General features: G+C 37.9%; 1 protein-coding gene across 1 annotated transcript in view; it reads left to right on the top strand.

Moving 5' to 3' along the window:
- UTP20 (UTP20 small subunit processome component) overlaps positions 1-21568 on the top strand; it is a 108826-nt gene that overhangs the window by 42569 nt on the left and 44689 nt on the right. Inside the window, exons 26-32 of the mRNA XM_005572002.5 lie at positions 4686-4852; positions 6848-7056; positions 12944-13087; positions 14064-14143; positions 17654-17880; positions 18399-18543; positions 20111-20198. Coding sequence (XP_005572059.3) covers positions 4686-4852; positions 6848-7056; positions 12944-13087; positions 14064-14143; positions 17654-17880; positions 18399-18543; positions 20111-20198 — 1060 coding nt within the window. The remainder of the gene's footprint in view (positions 1-4685; positions 4853-6847; positions 7057-12943; positions 13088-14063; positions 14144-17653; positions 17881-18398; positions 18544-20110; positions 20199-21568) is intronic.

The raw sequence follows: 21568 nt of genomic DNA on the forward strand, positions 1-21568 counted from the left end.
CTTAGATCATGAAATGTTTCAAAATGTGATTCTTCATCATATAGACAAGCCATCATTTACTTGTGTCGAGCATTTTGCCTGTCTGTAGTTTTTGTTGTTTATTTTGTTTTTTTCAAAATAGAAAATCTTACATTGAATACCTATAAATCTTATTTGATTGATGGATTAGAATAGATTCTTGATAGGAAAATTGATGAAGATTTTTAAACTTTTTGGTGTCTATTACCAAATTGTTGTTCAGAACTACTTCTTTTCAACCACAAGTTTGAACCACTTTATATTCCTACCGGCAGTATATTCCTACCGGCAGTAGAATGCCTGTTTCATACCATTCCAACACTAGGCTGTTGTTTGTTATTATTTTTTGATTGTTTTAATTCTTGCTAATTTGTTGGTGATAAAGGATATCATGTTGTATGACTTCACATATTTTAGATTTACTAGTGAAGATGAATTGTTTTAAAAGATTATGGGTCATTTGTGTTTATTTTCTCATGAATTTTTTTTTTTTTAAATGTCTGACAACCTGTATTTTCTAAAAGCAGGTAAATGATATTCCTCTCTGTTTTCTTCTCATTCTGTTTGTTTTAATTTGATTATTTTATTCATCTGGAATTTATTTTGATGTATGAAATGAAATAACACCAACATGGTGAAACCCCGTCTTTACTAAAAGTACCAAAATTAGCTGGGTGTGGTGGCACGTGCCTGTAATCCCAGCTATTTGGGAGGCTGAGGCAGGAGAATCACTTGAACCCGGGAGGCAGAGGTTGCAGTGAGCCGAGATTGCGCCACTGCACTCCAGCCTGGGTGACAGAGCAAGACTCTGTCTCAAAATAAATTAAATAAATAATATATTTTTTAAAAAGTCCAAGCTTTCTCTGCTGATTTGAGAGCCATATGTATTTATTTCAGAGACAGGGTCTGTCTTTGTCACCCAGGCTGGAATGCAGTGGTGCAAACACAGCTCACTGCAGCCTGGATCTCCTGGGCTCCAGCGATCCTCCTGCCTCAGCTCCCCAAGTAGCTGGGACTACAGGCACATGCCACAATGCCCAGCTAATTTTGTTTCACTATGTTGCCCCGGCTGGTCTCAAACTTCTGAGCTCAGGCTGTCCACCTGCCTTGGCTTCCCAAAGTGCTGTGATTACACGCATGAGCCATCATGTCCAGCCAGAGTGCCACTTTTTTTTTTTTTTTTTTGAGACGGAGTCTCGCTCTGTCGCCCAGGCTGGAGTACAGTGGCGCGATCTCTGCTCACTGCAAACTCCGCCTCTGGGTTCACGCCATTCTCCTGCCTCAGCCTCTCGAGTAGCTGGGACTACAGGCGCCAGCCACCACGCCTGGCTAATTTTTTGTATTTTTAGTAGAGACAGGGTTTCACCGTGTTAGCCAGGATGGTCTTGATCTCCTGACCTCATGATCTGCCCGCCTTGGCCTCCCAAAGTGCTGGGATTACAGGCGTGAGCCACCGCGCCCGGCCCAGAGTGCCACTTTTAACATGCACTAAATATCCATGTATAATTGACTCTTTCAATCGGCTTTTGATAGCTTTACATTGATCTGCCTTGTTCCAATTCTGCACTGGTTTGTTTATAATAATAATCATAAAGGACTCAAATGCATTCTTGTATATATCAGAGGAAGTCATCTCATTAGTCCTTTCTTTCCAAAATATTTTGTTTTTTTCTAGAATCTAGATGAGCATTTGCTTTGGTTTTCCTAATTTCCCCTTTTGATTTGAGGAGAAGTTGCATTAGTGTTTGTCTTCATTTATTCAAATCATTCCTTTTTTGTAGTCTTTCAATAAAGTCTTTTCATTTTATAACGATGTTTTGTTGCTGTAGAGGGAATTTTCCCTCTTACATTTTCTAGTTTATTTTTGCTACATAACTGATTATATATAAAAGCTATTGATTTTTGTGTTATTTAGCCATCCACATGACAAAACTTTCATTAGTTTTAGTAGCTTTCGTTGCGTTTTCTTGTATTCTCTCTAACCAAAAAATCACAAATGATAATAACAGTCACAGATTATGTTAGTCCCCTGTTTACAAACCTTTTGACATCTCATTTTACTCAGAATGTAATAGAAAGTCCTGACTACTCCCTACAGGGCTTGATATGGTAGCTTCAAATGATATCTATAACCATATTTCTTCCTGTTTACCACCTCTCTCAGAACTCACTTTAAATTCTTAGCGCTTGCTCATCCGCCTGCATGGAAGACATGACAGCTGACACCTCTTACTCATTTGGTCTCATCTCAAATGTGTCATTATCAGTGATACCTTCTTCAAGTGCTTTGAGCCTCTGTGACTGGCCAAAGCTTTTTTATACTGCTACTACTAAGACCTTATCTTTTTTCACTGTGTTGACATATGTACTGACAAGGCAAAAACAATGGTGGGTAAGACTCCTAGTACCCTAGCACATAAATCAAGACAGTGGCACCAAATTCTACTAGTCATTCTTCATTGCCACATATTTGGAGTTATTTAATAAACAAACAAACAAACACAGTTGATGAATCTTGACCCTGAGTACATGTATGATAAAGTGGGAAGAATGCATAAAATACTTTTGCTGTGCATGGGCTGTCTCAGTGAATGACACCTGTGTGAGTATTTGATGTACAAGCTGAACTAGCTCCTTTTCTTATTTGTAAGACGTATACACTAGGATTCTTTTCACAGGCATTTTCTTGAACATGAACGCAGTGAGCCTGCCACTTCAAGGAAAACAACTGACAGCGTTTATTTCCAATAACTAAATTCTAGCATTCAAGTGGAAATTAGGATTGGAGAAAACTTTTATTTGGTACTGTGAACCTGACATCTTCCCAATGCTTAAAGACTTTTCTGATGAGATGATTAGTAATATTAACAAATGTTAATAAACAAATTTCTTTTTTTGGTTTGCAATGAAATGTGTCAACATTTGACATTTCTGCATAACTTGGTAAACCAATATTTTCCAAGTAACTGATACATGTAATAGAATGGTGTATGGGTAAAAGATTCATTCAAAGTGCAAGATACATGGATTTTAGTGTAACAGAGTTCATCAAGTTTGTTGATGGGGTTTCAGATTCCACATGGCAGCTAATCTTTCAACTTGTTGAGCTTTGATGTAGTATCAAAATGGGATATCTACAATTATCTGAAAGTTTAAAAAATATTTCTCCCTTCTTCAACTACCTATCTATGTATGAGGCTGAATTTTTTTCAACCCCAATGTATTATAATAGATTGAATGTAGAAGCACATATGAGAATCCAGTTATCTTCTGTTAAGTCAGACGAAAGAATAAATAAAACAATGCCACTAGTCTCACTAATTTGCAGGAGTAGGGTGGACATTTGGAAAATATAATTATTTTTATTACAATGTTATTGATGTTAACATGTAATAAGTTTATTGTGAATATTTTAAAATGAATTAATAAACCAATGTACACTTTTAATTCCTCAGTTTTAAATTCTAATACAATAACTATCAAATAGGTAAAATTTACATACACAAAGTCTTTGGAGACCTCATTAATTTTTAATAGTGTAAAGAGATCCTAATATCAAAAAGTTTGAAAACTATTTTTGATTTTTGAGTATTAAGTCAGTAAGTTTTTTATCATGTTAAGAAAGTAGCTTTTATTGTTCTTTGGAATTTTATCAGTAGTGGATGTTAAATATTATTAGAGTGCCTATTGAACATGTATTAAAGTTATTATATTAACTTTTTCCAGGAACCATTCATCTGTATTGATCTAGTAGATTTTACTAATGACTCTTTCTTGCATTTCCTGGGGCAATCCTTATTTGGTTTTAGTGCAGCACTGGATACTATAGTTACAAATGTTGTGTTTTATGTTTGTAAGCAAGATTGGCATGTAGTTTTATTTTTGTTCATTAACCCTTCTCAATATCACAATTATGCCACATTCATAAATGAGAAAAGACTGTTTCCCACTTTCTCTCTGCTATGAAACTTCATAGCATAGAAATTATTTTCTTCCTTGAAAGTTTAAAAAGCCCACCTGTAAACTGTATTAGCTTCAAGTTTTCCAATAAGTATTGGTCTCTGTGGGTTTTTTTTCTTAAGTTCCTTTTGTTTATTTTTGTGGTTTTTTTCCTGAAAAGTAGCTTTTTCATTGAATTGTTTCCAGCTTCCTTAATAACTTACAATTGTCTTCTCTTATTTTATTCCCTTTTAATCTATATATTCTCATTTTCATTTTTTCATGATTAGACTTACCTTTGATTTGCCTATTTTTTCTCCCATAACAAACCACCTTCTGGCCTTTGTCCTTCCTGCTTCCCTTAGCCTTGTTTTTTCTTTCATTTTGTTTCGTTTTGTTTTAATTTTTGAATTTTTTTATAGAGACATGGTCTTACTAAGTTGCCCAGGCTGGCTTTAAATTCCTGAGCTCAAGTGATACTCTGGCTCAACCCCTCAGGTAGCTGGGACTGCAGGCACCCATCACTGCATGTAGCTCTCTTAGCCTTATTCTGTTGTTGACTTTTTTCATTGTCTATGTTAAGTATCTGATTTCTGTTTTCATGTTTCTGTGTTTCATAGTATATCCATTTAAATCGATTGAGTTGCTCTTCTAGCCTTTTAGGCAAACAAAACAACTCATATTTTAGAATTAATGTGCAAATAAATAATGTGCTTTTGTCTTTTCAGAATTTTGTATGGGCGAATGAAAAATAAGACTGGGAGTAAAACTCAGGGGAAATCTGCTTCAGGCACCCGCATGGCCATTGTCCTGCGATTCCTGGCCGGGACCCAACCTGAGGAGATCCAGATATTCTTAGACCTGCTGTTTGAACCTGTGAGGCACTTCAAGAATGGTAACTATCAGCTACCTCTCACTCTAATACCTGTTGTCTGCGGTGGACTTCTCACATCTCAGGCTACATTCCCCACGCTCCTGGGCATCTTTCTAACAGGGTTGTTCCTCTCAACCTTGATGGCAATCTTTCTGCTGAAGTGCAGTTCATTTTAAACTTCGATTGAATTGCATGAAACTGACCATTGGCCCTGTGGATTATCGGCACTCTTGTGTTAGAGCCCCTGATGAGAAAATGTGTATTTTTATTGCATATTTAGGCTATTTGAAAAATGGTTAATACTTACTCCTGTAGTACAAAGAATAGGTTTCTTCTAAGAAATTCAAAGCATACTGCAAATTGGTGTTAATTGTTTGGCATTTATTCATTCCCTGAGTCATTCATCTATTCAGTAATGATTTATTGAATACCTCCTGTGCCCTGGACACTCTGTTAGGTTAAAAATAGAAAAGTACAATCTCTGCCCTCAACCTCGTAGTTGAGATGAAATGGATGTAATCGTGTATACATTGAGCTAGAGTGCTCTGTGCTATGTTCTTTGGTATGGAATGTCAGTAATTATTAATAACAGTAATGACTAACATCATTTTGAGTACTTACTTTATGCCAGACGTTATGACAGACTCATTTACTTATAACTCAGTTGATCCTTCAGACAACCAACCACATGAGCTGTCATTACTTGACTGTCCCCGTGTTACACATGAGGAAACTTAGGTTTAGAAAGGTATTTCACCCGTGGTAACTCAGATGAAAAGTGGTAGAGTTGGGATTCGAACTCAGACCTTTCTGGTTATGAAAGCTCTGTTCCAGTCCCCAAATTGCTTTGCTTGAGGCCAACATAGAAAATTATTTATAGGGTATTCTATTGCATTTGTTTTTGTATTTTTTCTATGATAATAGTTCCAGCTGTTAACAGGTTTTTCATTCAGTATAATATTGCCCTGTAAAGGAGGTTGGCTCTGATGAATGCCAAAAAAAAGTTTCCATTCAATGTATAACTCCCATTGTAGGAGGATAGGTATAGATGCTACTCTTATGGATGGCCCATTTGGGTGTATGAATCCATAAGCTCATGACCTCACATCAGATGGTTTGGAGTAAAGGTCAAGCAATAACAATTTGTATCTTTTTAGTAAGTTTTGAAATTAATATGGCAGCAGCTGTTTATAAGGGACTCTGATTTTATTTATTAACCAGGGGCTATAAGAGAAATAAAACTTGATTCTCAGCCTTCAAGGAACTTGTAATACAGAAAGGTACTTTTAGTGAAACTGCCAAACTCAGCAGAGCTGAGTGAAACGGAGAGTAAGAAAAGTGTATAGAAAGTTACCAGATGGAGGGCCGGGTGCGGTGACTCATGCCTATAATCCCAGCACTTTGGGAGGCTGAGGTGGGTGGATCACCTGAGGTCAGGAATTCGAGACCAGCCTGGCCAACATGGTGAAACTCCAACTCTACTAAAAATACAAAAACCAGCTGGGTGTGGTGGTGGGTGCCTGTAATCCCAGCTACTTGGGAGGCTGAGGCAGGAGAACTGGCTTGGACCTGGGAGGTGGAGGTTGCAGTGAGCCGTAATCGCGCCACTGCACTCCAGCCTGGATGGCAAACTGAGACTCTGTCTCAAAAAAAAAAAAAAAAAAAATTGCCAGATGGAATAAGAAACTTAATTCATAACTCAGGTTTTGAGGGATAGTGTAAATAAGTTGGATGAGAATTAGGCTTAGAGACTTAGTTCGGTTGCAGATTTGTTACCCTCTTATTCCTTAGTCTCTTCTTCTCTAAAATGAGGGTAGTTAAACCTGTCTTATGTGGCTCATTGAATATTTGGTAAGAACCAAAAGGAGATAATATAGAAGAAAAGTGCATTGTTATGTATAAATTATGACAGTAGAAAATACTGTATTATTAAGGGAAATGGAAATAAAACTACAATTATAAATAGTAACAAACTAATATGTTACCTTACATGACCTCTCCTCTTTGTTTCACTAGGTGAGTGCCATTCTGCAGTCATTCAAGCAGTAGAAGACTTGGATTTGTCTGAAGTTCTTCCTTTAGGTCGTCAGCATGGTATCTTAAACAGCCTTGAGATAGTATTGAAAAACATTAATCATCTGATCAGCGCATACCTGCCAAAGATTTTGCAGATACTGCTCTGTATGACGGCAACCGTATCACACATCCTTGACCAACGAGAAAAGGTGAGAGATTCGCTATAGATGCTTTCTTCTTGGGCTCATGGGTGTCTGTGTTGTCTTGGGCATTGAGTTGGGCCTGATTTACTAACACTCTCCCAAGTTCAATCCTTATACAACCCTTTGAAAGTATCTTCTTAAAACAGTCTTCCACGTAGTGGGACTCTTTGCTGTTATAAATATTTACTTATAACCAGAAAATGCAAATTATATCAAGTGTATATTTTAAAAAGAGATGGATTCGTAGTGAGTGGGTTAGTTCTCTGTTTCTTAGGAATCCAAGTCAAATGCTTGAGCTGATATTTCTTAGATTTTAATTCCAAGAGCCTAGAAGTATAAGGTATCTTCCAACTCTCATTTCTCCAGGATGGCTGGAAAATGAATAGACCACTGTTACCATCAGCACTGTTATTTTGAGAGTTGCGTGGAAGTCTTTAAAAAGTAGAGATGCTTACCTACAATAAGTGCAGTGTTTTGAGTAAATATAAATAGTAAGATGGGGCAAAACAAACCAGCTGGCCAACTGCCAAAAGGTGCTCAGGAAGTGTGTTCTAATTATATTCAAGACAATTTATGTTCTGTTAAAATAGATCCGTGGACATGAGTGAACTCTTTGGAGTTTAGGGAAATAGTCCATAATCTTTTTTTTTTTTTTTGAGACAGAGTCTCGCTCTGTTGCCTAGGCTGGAGTGCAGTGGCATGATCCTGGCTCACTGCAACTTCCGCCTCCCAGGTTCAAGTGATTCTCCTGCCTCAGCTTCCTGAGCAGTCCTTAGCTGGGAGTACAGGCGCCCGCCACCACGCCCGACTCATTTTTGTATTTTTAGTAGAGACGGGGTTTCACCATGTTGGCCAGGCCGGTCTCGAACTCCTGACCTCAGGTGATCCGCCCACCTCGGCCTCCAAAAGTGCTGGAATTACAGGCATGAGCCACCGTGCCCGGCCTCATAATATCTTATGGACTGAAGGCTTCTGGGAGAAAATGCAACTTGAAGTAGAGCTCCAGACTCAGATTTCTGCTGTTGACTCTCAGTTAATTCCAAATAGGCACAGTTTTAATTTGGCCAAAATTTATTTCATTTGATTTCTAGATATGCCCAGTGAACTGCCTGTCAAATATGATCATGATAAGTGAAAATTGACTGCCAAAATTTTAGGCTGCTGGTTTGGGCTATGCATGGATGTGAATCTGTTTTAGCAATGAAATTATATTCTCTAATAACCAAGATGCAGAGATTTAGAACACTTCTTCCATTTTGGTAGTCACATTTTGTTTTTCTCGTTCTTTCATTCATTTCTTCAGTAAATATTAATTGAGCCTCTACTATGTGTCAGGTACTGTACTAAGCACTGGGAATAGTCAGCAAAGCACACAGACATTTATGTTCTTTTATTTGTTCATTAAGTACTTATTGAGCACCTACTGTGTGCCAGACATTGTTCCAGGGAAGGAGTGAGACATGTGAGGACTCAGTATATGGGGAGAAAAAGAATGAATGAATAAATAAATAAATAAATAAATATACACATAATTAAAATAATGTCAGAGGGAAGTACATTCTGGAAGGAAAATAAAATGAGGAGACCCTTCTGCAGGGTCCTGAGGCTCATTCTCGGTGTAACTCTCACCTGTCAGTACTCTGCCCTGTGAGTTCTAGCTGCCTTTGCCTCCCCAAGTTGCCCAGCTCTGTCTCTTTATCTTGGGGTCAGTGGACTCTGCCTGGGCTCTTGCTTCCTGCACTGAGGCCTGAAAACTCTCCAGGCAGTAAGCTAGGGAAATCACAAGGCTCATTTCCTTTGCTTTCCGCCTCTCAGGGATCACTGTTCTCTGCTGCCTGATGTCCAACGTCTGAAAATTATTGTTTATATATTTTGTTTACTTCCTTAGTTGCTTAAGAGAGGAGGGTAAATCCAGTCCCTTTTACTCCATCTTGGTTGGAAGTGCAAAACCACTATAAAGGAGCAGGCAAAACAGTCCTCAGACTAACACAGGACTGGAAATAGCCTACATCCCCAACAGCCACAGTAGAAATCCCGTAATACACAATACACCGGGGGAGAGTCTTTGGAAGATGTTGCCTCAGTCATGGATCCAAATTAGCACTAGAATAGAGGCTGCTGTGGGCTCACTTTAAAAGGTCAAACATTTTTCAAGTTTGATCCCAGAACAAAGCCCAAAATTTTAAATGATTTAAGTGAAAATAAATTTCACAATGTCTGACATGCAGTCAGACATTACCAGGCATACAAAGTAGGAGGAAAATTTTATGAAGAGAAAGGGCAATCAATAGAAGCAGATCCAGAAATGACACAGATAATAGAATTAGACAAGGAGGTTGATGCCACCACTTTGGGAAGCCAGGGTGGAAGGATCACTGGAGGCCAGGAGTTTGAGACCAGCCTGGACAACATAGCAAGACCCTATTTTTGCAAAAAGTAAAAAATTAACCAGGCTCAGTAGCACACACCTGTACTCAGGAAGCTAAGGTGAGAGGATCACTTGATCCCAGGAAATTGAGGCTGTAGTAGGCCAAGATCAAACCACTGCATTCCATCATGGGCAACAGAGTGAGACTCTGCCTCTTAAAAAAAAAAAAAAAAAAAAAATTAGACAAGGACATTAAAATAGCTATTATAAAAACACTCCATATATTAGAGAAAGTAGAAGAAATCATGAGCATGTTAAGGAGAGACATGGAAGATGTGCAAAATTTAATGTAAGATGAGGAAATATTATAGAAAGTGACTAGTGTGGGGGTGGATAGGTGCTTCATTTACTAGGATGGTGAGGGTCCTCTATAAAAAGGTGCTCTTTGAGCTTACACCTCACCATGAGAAAAACATTTCAGGCAAAGAAAATGACTAGTGCAAAATCCCTGGTTGGGAATGGTCTTGACATGTAAGAATAGACAAGGCTGTGGTGGCTAGAGCACCAGGAGCAGGAAGAGTCATGTAAGGTGAGGATGAAGAGGTAGGTCGTATGGGCTCTGTAGGACCTTGTAGGCTATGACGAGGGGGTGAATTTACTTCTAAAGATAACGGAAACTGCTGAGAGGCTCGAAGCAGGTGAGTGATAAGGACTGTGTAGTGTTTTAAAAATACTGCTTTGGTGGCTTTGTGGAAAAGAGACTATGGGAGGCCAAGAATGGAAGCAGAAAAGAGGTCTTAGAAAGTTCTTTCTCTGTTAAATGAGAGCATAATAAGGGCCACGGGAAGAATTAAGTGAGAACCTGTTTATGCCTTGTAGCAAGTGATAGTGACTTTATCTGTATATGAATATATTAAATTTTGAAAGGTTTGCCTGTGTAGTGCCTTCACATTTTTGGTTAACTTAGAAGTTACTTAGTAATACAGCCTCCCTCCCAAGTCAATAATCAGTAACTCGAAGGATCATTTATGCAATATCACAGTTCATTAATTAATGAGATTTTAAGCTTGTTGACAGATATGAGCTTTCTTATATTTTCCTTTGAAATTCTTGGACCCATCTGAGGAATTCCTTAGTGAATTATTGCACAGTAGTTTTGCTTAAGTGAGTTAATGTTCTACATTTATGTGCCTCAGCTCAGTTGTATATTTACTTTTTTGTGTCTTCAGGGCATTGATCGGCATTGAAAGATTCTTGAAAATTGTTGGTTTTGGGGTTTTTTTTTTTTTACATTTAAGCAACAATGTAACTTGTAAACACACACAAACTCAATCATATTGACTGTTCCTCTAGGAATTAAAGTGTATGATTGCTCATTTTCAGGGTTTTTCTCTAGTTTATTCAACAATTATTGAGTAAATTGGGCAGCTGGCGCTTTAGTTACAGAAATGAATAGAACATGCAGATTGTACCCGATGGGAAGGGTGGTTGGTGGGAATGGGAGACGGGTGGGGAGTGTCTATTTGATACCATGTTTGCAGTTGTGAGCTTCATATTTCCTCCAGATACCATGTTTTTTTCAAATATCAGGGATGATTTTTATCTTTCACTAAACTTGATGCAGCTGATAAAAATATTGCTAGTTGAAGCAGAGCAGAATGACTTGTAACTACATCACCTGTGCTTGCTTACTGTCAATTCCTTTGTGACTTGTATAATAAGATAATAAGCTAAAAGTAGACCATATGTGAGATACCGTGATTCCTCAGGCTTGCTCAGCAAACTAATGACATCCTTGTTCATATTTACTTGAATTTAAAATGTGCTATATCAGATTCAAATACTTCTGTTGGTCAGATTATCAGATTTTCATGATACATAATTTTCCTATTAGTTTTCTTCATGTTATCTTGGCCATAAGACTTGATATTCACTGTATGAGAGCATTTGTGTTGTCTTTATAAATTGCAAGGTGACTTTTAGGTTTTAACGTAGGTAATTAAGGTGATATATAAAAATAAATTATCACTTTTATGTCTAGAGCCCACAGTTTCCTAATCAAGTGGGAAAACGAGCAGGGGTTGAATCTTCTCCCTTTTTTTTTTTTTTTTTTTTTTTAAACTTTCTGTGCTAGGGCAAAATCCCTCTGAGGCCCTTGTCTCTCCTCTGCTTGGCCTAAAGCTCTTCATTCTTTAGTACCCAGTAGAAATCTGCCTATTCCATGAAGCTCTGTCCTGAAATTTGTAGTAATTCCTCCTACTGAAATATCTTTGGGCCAGGTGCAGTGGCTCACGCCTGCAGTCCGAGCACTTTGGGAGGTCGAGACTGGTGGATCACCTGAGATGGGAAGTTCGAGACCAGCCTGACCAACATGGAGAAACCCTGTCTCTACCAGAAATACAAAATGAGCCGGGCATAGTGGCACATGCCTGTAATCCCTGCTACTCGGGAGGCTGAGGCAGGAGAATCACTTGAACCCAGGAGGCGTAGGTTGCAGTGATCCCAGATTGTGTCATTGCAGTTCATTCTGGGCAACAAGAGTGAAACTGCATCTCAAAAAAAAAAAAAAAAGAAAGAAAAAAGAAATGTCTTTGGCATTTTCAGTCTCTTACATACATTCAATAAATTTGCCTTTAATAAGATTTTCAGTTGAATTGAGGTCACGACCGTGGCTGGCATGCCACTGGAGCCATTAGTAGGGACTCAATAAATTGTCCTATTCTGAGCCTGAACAAATTGGCTGTGAATTTGTGATTGTATAACTCACAGGGAAGGAGATGCCAGTGGAAGTAGCAATGTTCGTTATTTTAAAGGTTTGCTTTTACTTCACACTCATTCCAGCCTCTATGCCTCTAAACAGACAAATCATATTTCTTTCTAAATTGCATTTTTCTTTGAACTATGTATGCTGAAATCTTCCTATCCCTTGATTCAGTCACCTCATCCTCTTGCTGTACAAAGTATTTCACTGTATGGAAAAGTCATAAATTCCTTAACTAGTCCCCTAGGCTAATTTTAACAAGAATAATTTATAACTTCTAGTCTTATAAAAAGTAAAATAGTAAGTATGAAAATACATAGAAAAATGACTTTCATTTGAAATGAAGATTTAATTTTTCCCCCCTAATATAAGGCATTATGTTGGGAAAAAAAAGAAAAAAAAATTTTTTGCTTTGTTTAGAATTCTCTATTCGTGGGAAGAAATCAGGATTTTACTTGAATAAAACAGTAAAACAGTATAGACTACAAAACAACTATTCCAGTTGTAATAATGTTTTTTCTTAAGGATAACTAGTGTGACTACTAGGCAGTGATATTGTTTTAAGACTCTGCTTTCTTTTCTTGTTCAATGAGAAAAGTAAGACAATTTGCTTGGTTGGTGTTCCCATATAAATCAAGTCAACAGATTTAGTAATAGGATTTCCAGTTTAATTCTTAGCCACCTGAGTAAGAGTGCCTCTCTGAGGAATCAGGGATAAAAATGATATATATGTATTTTTTAAACAGAAGATCTTTGTTTTACAGATACAGCTGAGATTTATTAATCCATTGAAAAATTTAAGACGTCTTGGAATCAAAATGGTAACTGATATCTTTTTGGACTGGGAATCATACCAGTTTAGAACAGAAGAAATTGATGCTGTGTTTCATGGTGCAGTTTGGCCCCAGGTAAATCTCGATTTCTACATCTGCCTGTATGCCTTCTGCTTTTTCCTTTATTACTAACTCACCAACATAGCTACCACCCAGACATGAATGCTTACCTGGGTCTTTTCTTTTACATCGAGCCCTTCTTTCTGGAAGTTTTTAGAACACTTTTCTTTGCCTTCACTACCACCTAAAACTCAAGAGTTAGTTTCTGCTATACCATAGCATTTACACTTAAGGCTCAACTGAATATGAATGTGTCTCTTTAGCAACTGTAACATAACTTTTTTTTTGAGACAGAGTCTCGCTTACTGCAACCTCTGCCTCCTGAGTTCAAGAAAGAGATTCTCCTGCCTCAGCCTCCCAGGTAGCTGGAATTACAGGCATGCACCACGATGCCCAGCTAATTTTTGTATTTTTAGTAGAGATGGAGTTTCGCCTTGTTGGCCAGGCTGGTCTTGAACTCCTGACCTTAGGTGATCCATCTGCCTCGGCCTCCCAAGGTGCTGGGATTACAGGCGTGAGCCACTACGCCCGGCCTGTAACATGATTTTTATAGCACCTCACATAGCATTGCCTCTGGCTTTTGACAAGCGTGAGGGAAAACACACAGGTGTTTCTATTACAGACTTCCTATTTTGATTTCTCTGGTTGTAATCCCTTGGTGATGATAACTGGTATAGGTGTAGACTGAAGGAGAGATTTGATTTTAGGAAATGTTTCTAGGTGTTGGAGGTCCCAGTCATTTTCAACACTCTGAAACTTAAAATACCATTTATTTTCTAGTGTCTAGCACTTCCATGCATCACCTTTGCCATTTTTCCTGTGTATATGTTCTTTTGGATCTCTTTATACTTTTTCTTATTCTGTCATTTGGATGTTAATCTCTGTCCCTTGTCTTTTTCATCCTCTGCTGTGATTTCTGTGCTTGTTATTTGTGGTTTTTCTATAATTTGGTATATGTATTTGGTATTCTGTTTTTTACTTTGTCTCCTAGATCAGCAGGCTTGGATCTGAGAGTCAATATTCTCCTACTCCTCTGCTGAAACTGATCAGTATCTGGAGCAGAAACGCAAGGTATAACCTTTCTTTTTTCCTTCTTTAAAAGGGGCAATGTTTTAGACAAATCTGGTTAAAGCAGTCCAGGGAACTAATAATGTAATTTATGGTCTTTCCATACAGTGGACTACTTTTGATACAGTTAAAGAGAATGAGGCAGCTGAGTAAAAGCAAGGAAAGATATGAAAATACATAGTTTAAAGAAAAATATAGCCATGCATGGTGGCTCACGCCTGTAATCCCAGCACTTTGGGAGGCAGAAGCAGGATTGCTTGACCTCAGGAGTTCGAGACCAGTATGGACAACGTAGTGAGGTCTTGTCTTTACTGAAAATCAAAAAATTGGCTGGGCATGTGGCACATTGCTGTAGTTCCAGCTACTTGGAGGCTGAGGTGGGAGCATCACTTGAGCCCACAAAGTCGAGGCTACAATGAGCCATGATCATGCCACTGCATTCTAGCCTGGGAGAAAGCGAGACCCTGTCTCAAAAAAAAAAAAAAGATAAAAAGATAAATTGCTAGACAATATATATAGTGTGATGCAGGAAGGTATGTGTCTGTGTATATAAATATGAAATGAAATAGAAACTGTCCAGAAGGACATATGAGAACTATTAACAATGTGGCCATAGCACATGGAGGTTTGGGTGGAACAAAGCAGGGAGAGGAGAGTTTTCATAATACATCTTTTGGACTGTTTGAATTTTTTATAATAATTAAAAAGTAAAAATAGGTAAAATAACATCTTACAAAGTAAAGAAAATTTTAGAGTATGTATTACAGCTAAAACTAATACTTTTTTGGTAATTTTTACAGTTTGATTAAAACTTGAAAATTGTAAGTATTAGAGTTGATAGAGATGTTCTTCTAATATATGTAATAATTATGTCAGCAGTTTGATTTGGCCTGGCATAGGGAGAAACAATGTGAAACACACCAGATAGTTATATCATCACATAAATATTATCATTTTCTGCATGCTTGCTTAAAAATAAATGCTGACTTGTAATTGGCATTCTATGTGTTTTTCCCAGTTCCCACTGAAAATCAGGAAAACCTCACAAGCTTTCTAGATTTTCTAGACGATTGTCTTCTTTGTGAAACTCCATCTAAATGTACATTCAGCTCTCATGGTCAGAAAAGGTTTTATTATTGATTCAGTGATATTAAAATCATAGTCTTGGTTTTTACAAGATTGGAATCATACTGTATAACTGGCTTTTGATTTTGTTTTTTTCGTGTATCTTTATGTCATGAACATTTCTTCATGTTATTAGTCTTCAAAAACAAACCAAAAACCTTGACATTGTCTTCCTCAGGAAAACTTGTCTATTTTACTAATAGTACGTTGTCTACATTTATTCCCCAATTTGACACAGCAATTTTATATCTTTATCATTGGACATTTGTAAGCGACACTTCATAGGCATACTTGAGAAATGTTGTATGTAGTTTTGTCATTTCCATGCAAATAAGCCATGAAGGACTTTCATCCAGGAAGACTTTACAATAGAGATTCATTTTCATATTCGTTGGGGCCTTATTCAAGGTATTGAGCCACATTGTTGGATCCACTTCATTCTTTTCTGCAATTTCTCATGTTTTGGTTGGGTAAATAGAAGCCACATAGCAATGGAAGAGAACCTCTTTTTCCTTTTATACTTAAAACTTACCTGAAAGAAATCTCTAAAATTGTTGACTTCCCTTGGAATCCACATAGCAATAGATATGCATATGACGTTGTGTGTGGAAGAATTAACGAATGAATATTTCAGAACCCCTTCAATGGGAATGTTACTTTTTAATAAAAAAAAAGATTTTGAAGTGTAGTTCCTGTTTACATAGTGTCAATGAGAAATTAAAACAGATTTTTCATCTATAGAGAAGTCTAGCATTTTACTAGCTTATAAGTAAGTTTAAATTTTCTCAGAAATTAGGTGAACTCAGGGCAGCAAAAACTTACTAACTAGGGTGAGCATATACTTTTTTGTCCACATTGAAAAACTCCTGAGGATGAAAAGAGATGTAATAAATAAGTCAAAACAGCCAGTGTAAACCGGGGCTGTCCCAGACCCCTTTCTTAGCTGCTCTGGTTCTAGTCACTGCAGCCCCAGCATAGCACACAGTCTCTTCTTCTGCATGCTCCTTCCAGCTCTGTAAGGCCCTGTCATCACATACTGCCTTTGTTGTATTCATCTGTCTTCATAACTTATTATCCACAGCTCCTTCAGGGCAAAGAGGGTTACACATCTTCATCCATGTGTAGTTGATGATCATTGCATGTTGTTTGAGTGATTGGAATTGCTGATTGAGCCATGCACGTTAGCATGTAGCATGCTCATTGTACTGTGGCAGCAAGTTACGTTGGTCAAGGGAAAACGGTTTGGTCGCTGGGAAGTTGCATTGTATCCGAATGGGCTCTTGCTAGGACTTTACCTGCAGTTGAAAGCAGTTCTCTTCCCTTTTCTGCTGGAAAAAGTTTAAGACAACAAAACAACATAGTGATTAAGAGCACAGTCTCTGAAGTCACACTAACCTAGCTTCAAATCCTAGCACCACTGTGCGTTCTTTTGGTCAAGTTGGCCTCTGAGCCTCAGTTTCATCACCTGTAAAATGGGTATAATACCCATTTATTGGTGAAGACCCACTTCATTGACAATAGAGGTGATAATATATAATATAAAGTGCCTTGTGTAGAGCCTGCCCGTACTATGCACAATATTTGTTGGACAGAAAGATGTATGAATATAACCTCTTAGAACTTTTCTGTCAGTTTGTCAATGTTAAGTATGTTAAAAAAGGCAAACTATCTGAACTGTTTCTGTTTGACCTTCCTAGTAATTGTTAGGATTGCATTTCTGACTGAATCAGCTGCTGGTTTACGCTTGGCTGGAAAGCCTTTGTCCCTCTGCCCTTGTTGGTGCATTTGCATTAGGAAGGACATTTATAACTTTCATGTGAGTCTTTCATTATTGGGGATGGATTCATCCCCGTCTCCCAACATTGAGTGTTCCATATCCTGATCAATAAACGTTTGTTTGGTCTGTACTCCTAACTCCTGTGTTCTAGTACATAGGGTTTTATGTGAGTGTTTAAACATTCACGTTCTAGAAAGCTTATAATTGAAAAGTAGTCTGTTTTCAGTAAGTCTCTTTTAGAAAGAGCTTAGACATTGGAGTTTGATTGTGATTCAAATCTCAGCTCTATTATTAGCTCAGTGGCTTCGGACAAATCTGTTTTCTCATCCATAATGTGGGAATAATGATACTACCACATAGAAAGGTTATGAGAAATGAGAAATATATATAAAGTGCCTAAGTAATATGTTTGTAATGTAATACTTAGAATTTCTATTATCCATCGAATTTTAGATTTAATGTAATTCCCCTTTGAATAATCTTATTAATGTGGAAACACACACACATACACATATATATTTGTTAAACTCATGGTGAAAATTCATATGGACATGTTTTTAGAAGTGAACACATTGAGAATAAGATGATTACTACAATGTTTTATCTTCCAGGTATTTCCCTTTGCTGGCTAAACAGAAGCCTGGGCACCCAGAATGTGATATCCTGACCAATGTTTTTGCAATTCTCTCAGCAAAGAATCTTTCTGATGCCACAGCTACTATTGTAATGGACATAGTTGATGACCTTCTTAACCTTCCAGATTTCGAGCCCACAGAAACAGTTTTGAACTTGCTGGTAACTGGATGTGTATACCCTGACATAGCAGAAAACATAGATGGTATGTATGATGACAAAGCAGATAATTCTTAGACTTCTGATGTAGCAATTGTTTCCTCAGAAGAGAAAAAAGATCAGTATAATCTGACTCACTTGAGAGCATGTGCTCATAAGTTTCTTTTCTCTGGGAACTAATACTAATTTATATAAACTGAATTTTCTTTGCAGTTATAAGAATAGATTATTTACTCTTCAAGAAGTCTCAACTCTCCTCCAGGAAATTATGAAAATGATTTCTACTGTCATGTCTCTACATTCTTCTTACCATATTATCCCAAATAATTCCCTTACTATTACCAAAAAATGGTTTAAATAAAGCCTCAAAGGTCTCTTAAATAAGTTCTTGATTTAACTAGTAATATAGCTATTTTGAGTAAGAAGAAAGTTGTTTATTTAGAATCAAAATTTAACTAAATGTTCATAGTGGTTGAGTGCTTTTCTTATCATCATGAAGATTTTGTACAGTTATGCCTTAAGAGAGTTTATTAAAATCAAAACATTAATCATTATCTATTTCAGAGTCTATCACAATAGGAGGAAGATTAATTCTACCTCATGTGCCTGCAATTCTTCAGTATCTCAGCAAAACCACAATAAGTGCAGAAAAGGTGAAAAAGAAAAAGAATAGAGCACAAGTCAGTAAAGAGCTTGGCATTCTTTCAAAGTAAGTGATATGTTGATACTTAAAAGATAACATTACCATCCTTGGTTTTAACTTTTTAAAAAATTATTATCTTGGCCAGGCGTGGTGGCTCATGCCTGTAATCCCAGCACTTTGGGAGGCTGAGGTGGGTGGATCACCTGAGGTCAGGAGTTCAAGACCAGCCTGACCAACATGGCAAAACCCTGTCTCTGCTGAAAATACAACAGTTAGCTGGGCCTGGTGGTGGACACCTGTAATCCCAGCTACTCGGGAGACTGAGGCAGGAGAGTCACCTGAACCCAGGAGGCGGAGGTTGCAGTGAGCCGAGATCGTGCCACTGCACCCCAGCCTGGGTGACAGAGTAAAACTTTGTCAGAAAATGAAATAAAATAAAATTTTTAAAAATTACCTTGTTTTTCAGGTGTTTGAACCTGGCAATACAGAGCTAAAAAGTTTTTTAGTATTTTTGAATCCCCTTTACTTTTAAGTTAATGCAGAATTCCCTTTCTCTGCTGGAATACTTACTAGAAACCGTTCATAGCATCTGTCCTTGTTTAATAAAATTAAAGGGAACAGATTTTTCAAAATCCTAAAGTAGACTAATAGATTTGTTTGTTTAGCCTTTGTGTATTTTGAGTTTTGTGGAATTACGGTTTTTTACTCTTTAGTGTAATAATAAAAATAATTAACTTGAAAGAGCAGATTGTTCTGTTTTTTGTCAGGAAGGTCTCACAAGGGTTTTTAAAGAATCTGTTTGGCAATAGACCTAGGAGTCTGTTGTGATTTTGGTAAAGGGAAAGGTTGATAAACCTGAATGCAAGAAACAATTCTATCTTAATTTTAAATTGACCATTACAAGGCTTAGTTGTTGAAAATGTATTTTTTCTGTTATTTAAAACAGTATCAACCAAAAGTGATCTGTTCGAATCTTCTAGAAACTTCTTTGCAATGCTTTTTAAAATACTGTTGTATTTCTAAGTTATGCAGAATGGGAAATCATACTAAATACACTCATTAAATTTCATCCTAGGCTATGTGGTAGTAGAAAGATGATGAAAGGAGATTAGGTACCAGAAAGACCAGAGTTTGAAAGACCTGCTGTACTTCTTTCTAGCTGTGAGACGTCAGTTTCTCTGAGTTTCAGTTTTTCTCTGGGCATAATGAGGCTGACGATTCCTATATTGCAGGGCTATCGTGGGTGTTAAATTGAAATACTGTACATAAACCCTTAAGTCTTGGCACTTAAAAATGTTGCTTCTTTGCAAAATAAAGCAATTACTAATTGCCAGATTACAGGACTGGAGTTCACTCTAACCCACCTATTCACCTGTTCACTGTAACCCACACAATCAGATATTGCAAAATAAATAGAATAGTAGCCATGAGCTTGATGTTGGAGAGGAGTAAGAGTAGCACAGCTAAGTAACTGAGGTAAACTTTTTATACATGCACACATACTTAAAAGCTAGCTGTGTATTGGAATGCTAAAACTGTGTTTTAGTCACTGATGTTTTTCTACAAAAAGTTTAACTTCTTAGAGAAATATTCCTGTATATGGTCCTTACATACTTGTTTTTTCCTTCTTTAGGATCAGCAAGTTTATGAAAGACAAAGAACAAAGTTCTCTACTCATTACGCTTCTCCTTCCATTCCTCCACCGTGGCAATATTGCTGAGGTACAAACTCGTAGGACACTTACTCTGTCTTTAGAGTAGCGCTTTATCTCTAGGTTTACTTGCGAGCAGCACTTTTACTGGCTAGATTTTGTGATGCATTTGTTCCAAGGAACTTAAAAGACTTTTTATAGAAATACAAAAATTAGGCCAGGCAGGGTGGCTCACGCCTGTAATCCCAGCACTTTGGGAGGCTCAGGTGGGTGGATCACCTGAGGTCGGGAGTTCGAGACCAGCCTGACCAACATGGAGAAACCCCATCTCTACTAAAAATTCAAAATTAGCCAGTGGCACATGTGGTGGCACATGCCCGTAATCCCAGCTACTCGGGAGGCTGAGGCAGGAGAATTGCTTGAACCCGGGAGGCGGAGGTTGCTGTGAGCCCAGACTGCGCCATTGCACTCCAGCCTGGGCAACAAGAGTGAAAATCCATCTCAAAAAAAAAAAAAAATTAATTAATTAAATAGATAAAATTTTAAAATGAGAGGGAAAAGATTAGGACAGACACTAGGAATGGGGGCAGGCAGGCAAGAAAGTGGAGACGTCATCATCTACAACAATAACAAAGTACTAGCCCCTTTGTTTCCCTTGTTTAGCTTCTGATTCATTTCAGGCGTTTTTCTTTCTCTAACAAGCCTGGAACCCAAGAAGTGCATTGTGTAAATTTTTTTTTTTTGAGATGGAGTTTCACTCTTGTTGTCCCAGGCTGGAGTGCCATGGCACAATCTTGGCTCACTGCAACCTCCGCCTCCTGGATTTAAGCAATTCTTCTGCCTCAGCCTCGAGTAGCTGGGACTACAGGCGCCCACCACCACCCCCAGCTAATTTTTTTGTATGTTTTGTAGAGACGGGGTTTCACTATGTTGGCCAGGCTGGCCTCGAACTCCTGACCTCAGGTGATCCGCCTGCCTCGGCCTCCCAAAGTGCTGGGATTACAGGCATGAGCCACTGTGCCCGGCCGCATTGTATAATCTTAATTGTAGATCACAGTGGCAAAACGGAATAAAAATCAGACTTTTAATATTCAGACACAGCTAAGTGTTTCTGGTATGATTTGCAAACCACAGTTCAGTCTTAGTTAAGAGTCCTCCAGTGGCTCATGCTCATTTGTCAGACTCAGTAGTGATACTAAACATTTCTCACCACACAGTTGTTCAATTTAGAAGACCACAGATCTGTGGACAACCAGAAGTGTATACAATTGGCCCTCTGTATTCACATTTCCACATCTGTGGATTCATCCAACCTTGGATGAAAATATTTGGAGAAATAACAATGTAATTATAAAAATGATGCAAATTTTAACCAGCTGGGCGTGGTGGCTCACGGCTGTAATCCCCGCACTTTGGGAGGCTAAGGCAGGCAGATCACGA

The sequence above is a fragment of the Macaca fascicularis genome, chromosome 11, assembly GCF_037993035.2.
Source record: "Macaca fascicularis isolate 582-1 chromosome 11, T2T-MFA8v1.1".
Taxonomy (NCBI): domain Eukaryota; kingdom Metazoa; phylum Chordata; class Mammalia; order Primates; family Cercopithecidae; genus Macaca; species Macaca fascicularis.